This window comes from Eurypyga helias, unplaced genomic scaffold (genome assembly GCF_000690775.1).
Source record: "Eurypyga helias isolate BGI_N326 unplaced genomic scaffold, ASM69077v1 scaffold4717, whole genome shotgun sequence".
Taxonomy (NCBI): Eukaryota; Metazoa; Chordata; class Aves; order Eurypygiformes; family Eurypygidae; genus Eurypyga; species Eurypyga helias.
Genome location: NW_010259713.1, coordinates 8,442 through 11,751, shown reverse-complemented (window position 1 = coordinate 11,751; position 3,310 = coordinate 8,442). Strand labels below are relative to the sequence as shown.

Here is a 3,310-nt window from a genome sequence, read left to right as displayed (position 1 = left end):
CAAGTCCTTCTCCTCAGGGCTGCTCTCGATCCATTCTCCGACCAGCCTGTACTTGTGCTTGGGATTGCCCTGACCCAGGTGCAGGACCTTGCACTTGGCCTTAGTGTACTTCATGTGGCTAGCACATGCCCAACTCTCCAGCCTCTGGATGGCATCCCTTCCCTGCAGCATGTTGACCACACAACACAGCTTGGTGTCATCAGCAAACTTGCTGAAGGTGCACTCAATCCCACTGTCCATGTCACTGACAAAGATGTTAAACAGCACTGGTCCCAGTAGTGGCCCCTGAGGAAGACCGCTTGTTACTGGTCTCTGCTCAGACACTGAGCCGTTGACCACAATTCTGAGTGTGCCCATCCAGCCAGTTCCTTATCCACTGAGCAGTCCATCCATCATATCCATGACTCTCCCATTCAGAGACAAGGATGTCACGCAGGACGGTGTCGAAGGCTTTGCACAAGTCCAGGTAGATGACATCGGTTGCCTGTCCTCTATCCATTAAGGTCATGACTCCATCGTAGAAGCCACCATATCTGTGCCATATTCGTCAGGCACAATCTGCCCTTGGTGAAACCATGTTGGCTGCCACCAATCACCTCCTCATTCTCTATGTGCCTTAGCATGGTTTCCAAGAGGATCTGCTCCATGATCTTGCCAGGCACAGAGGTGAGACTGACTGGCCTGTAGTTCCCTGGGTCCTCCTTTTTTCCCTTTTTAAAGATGGAGGTTATGTTTCGCCTTTTCCAGTCAGTGGAAACTTCAGCAGACCACCACAACTGCTCGAATATGATGGATAGAGGTTTTGCAACCTCATCTGCTAGTTTTTTCAGCAGATATGCTGTAAGTCCATTAAGGCTTGGGAGGATTTATTATTCGGGCATCTGCTGTAATTAAGCACCATCAGTGACTACTTTCCCCATACATGTTTTGGAAGTGCAATTTTATGCAACTCTGTATTCATCTAGTGATTTTCCCCTAATCTAACACATTTTGATTACTTTCAGTTTGATGACGGGGTTACATAACCAAAGCTAATTAAGGTACCATTGTGCAAGCAAGAAAAGTAGACAGAGCACTTGAGCACACCAACCAAAAAAAACGAAGCATAAGCTTATAGTGAAAATACCCCAGTAACTTTGGAAAGCTTCCAAGGGAGCTCATATACCTCCAAAATTACATCAGCACCAAAGGTCAAGTATGTAATAAATCTTTGTTTTCCAGTTTTGAGTGTTCATTAGTTTTACAAGTGGCTACAGCTTTCATGCTTTGTGCTGAACTGAATACTGTAGGTATATTAACACATGCTTTGGTACAAATTCAGTGGTTTGGGTCAGTCCTTTGACTTGCAGAAGTCAAACATCCTCAGAGGTCAAAACTCTGGTTAAAAGTCACCCCTAAGGTCTTACGAATCAGGCATTGCTCAGCAATCAGAAAAATTTAGACCAAAAGAAACCTGACTCCTGCAGGTCCCATCACTGCCATTCCAGTTTTTTACCAGGAAGGATAATTCCTTCGAGATCTCAAGTATTTTATTTTTACAGCCTCACATCTGAAAGTGCATTTTTTAAGTTAGTCCTATCCAAATACCACAATCAAGATTGAAATCCTTTTATTTGAACACTGCATAAGCCAAAGAATCTCTGTCTAATTGGGAGAAAATAACAGGATAGGATTGTAACAGGTACCCAACTGCAGCCTTCACTGCAGAGTAACCCCTACTTCGCTAACATGAAGAAGTTAGCGAAGTTGGCTTTAAGTTTACATCTATGAAACAAGTTTTAATACTCAAACTCATCTGTTTAATAAAATGTTAATGATTAGTATAAGCACTAAAGGACAGCCCCACATCAGCAGCTTTTTAGCATAGGATTTTTTGTATACTTTAAACTTGTAACAAAGCATTAGGCTATATGAGGTCTAAAACAGCTGGCATTTTTTGAGAACTTAAATTGCTGTATCTAAGACCAGAGTTTAAGTAATTTCCCTGTCATTAGTTTGATAAAGCTAAGCTGTTCATCATGTTTTCAACTAATAAAAATGGATGCACTGTCCACACACTTGATAAAGCAAAAAAAAAAAAAAAATAGCCTTTTTATTCTAGTAACATCTCTGCCTAACTCTGTCAGTCTTTTGGTATTGTTAATAGAACCTTTTATCCCCTCAAAGCCAAAACAAACATGAAACATTCCCAGGAGACACAGAGGTTTAAACAATATTGCTATTGCTTACACAAACACACATTCAAAACTTTGAAGGGAGTCACTAAAGGAATAAATAAGATTGTATTCATGCTTCTGGGGATAGTTAGGAAACCCTTTTTGTAAACACATTTGCATATGTGCATCACCAACAGAAAACAATAACATCATCTGTATTTTAAGAAGCACTACTACAATTAAACAAGACAATAAACCAGCACCATCATGGAAATGGTTAAGAACTGATTAAAGCAAGCTCACAGTGTGGTAATGCTACCACAGCCTGAAACTCTCAGTAACTAAAGGCCGCACAACTGGATTCTTCTGCAGACAGGAGAGGGGAAAGAGATAGGCAACAGCTTTCAGTGAAACAGATTAAAATAGAGACTAAGCCCCTGTTAATACTGTATTAAGCCAGATCACTCCCCCAGTTCTTTAATCCTTCAAATTGAGTTTATAAACTTAGATAGAACAGATATGAACTATATGGAGAAACAAAACGTGGCTAATGCTATTTGATTTAAAAACCTCTTTTCTGACTTGGCTAGTATCCCGGGTACTCCAGTAAAATAAAGCACACTCCCAGATACTACATGGTACTTATTTTGAATAATTCCATTTATTAAGAGAGTCTATTTCATACTATACCTGGTTCTTGAGTGACATCCACCTTTCCCACAGTGATGTCTAGATGTTTGCTTTCCCTTGCAAAACTCTCCCATATCAATTCAATCTGTTGACAGGCTGGACACCAAGGAGCATAGCTGAAGGGGGAAGACAGGTTAAATATTTTAATATTCTTGCACTTACAGACATTCAAATTGATTTACCTTACAGAGAAAATACAAACCCATCAATCACAAAGAAAAAAATAACTAGTTTTTGATTAATCACGTCTACTGAATAAGACAGTCAAGGAGTTTTTTCTAATCAATCCTTACTTTCCTCATCATGTTATTAAAACAAAAATCTCCACAGATTTGAAAAATTCATATCCAAACTCCTAACCATTTGCCACTTATTCCAGTTCCATATAGAATAAATTCATTGCCATGTCAGCTTATCTGAATTATTGAAGCCAGGCTGCCCTCTGAAGCAGTATCCTTCAACAT

At 39.9% G+C, this 3,310-nt stretch overlaps 1 protein-coding gene across 1 annotated transcript in view; it reads right to left on the bottom strand.

The window, feature by feature from the left end:
- The window catches only part of TMX4 (thioredoxin-related transmembrane protein 4), a gene marked incomplete at its 5' end in the record, with an annotated part of 14,392 nt that extends 11,430 nt beyond the window's left edge, over positions 1–2,962 (bottom strand). Inside the window, one exon of the mRNA XM_010154741.1 lies at positions 2,847–2,962. Coding sequence (XP_010153043.1) covers positions 2,847–2,962 — 116 coding nt within the window. The remainder of the gene's footprint in view (positions 1–2,846) is intronic.
- Positions 2,963–3,310: the final 348 nt, after the last annotated feature.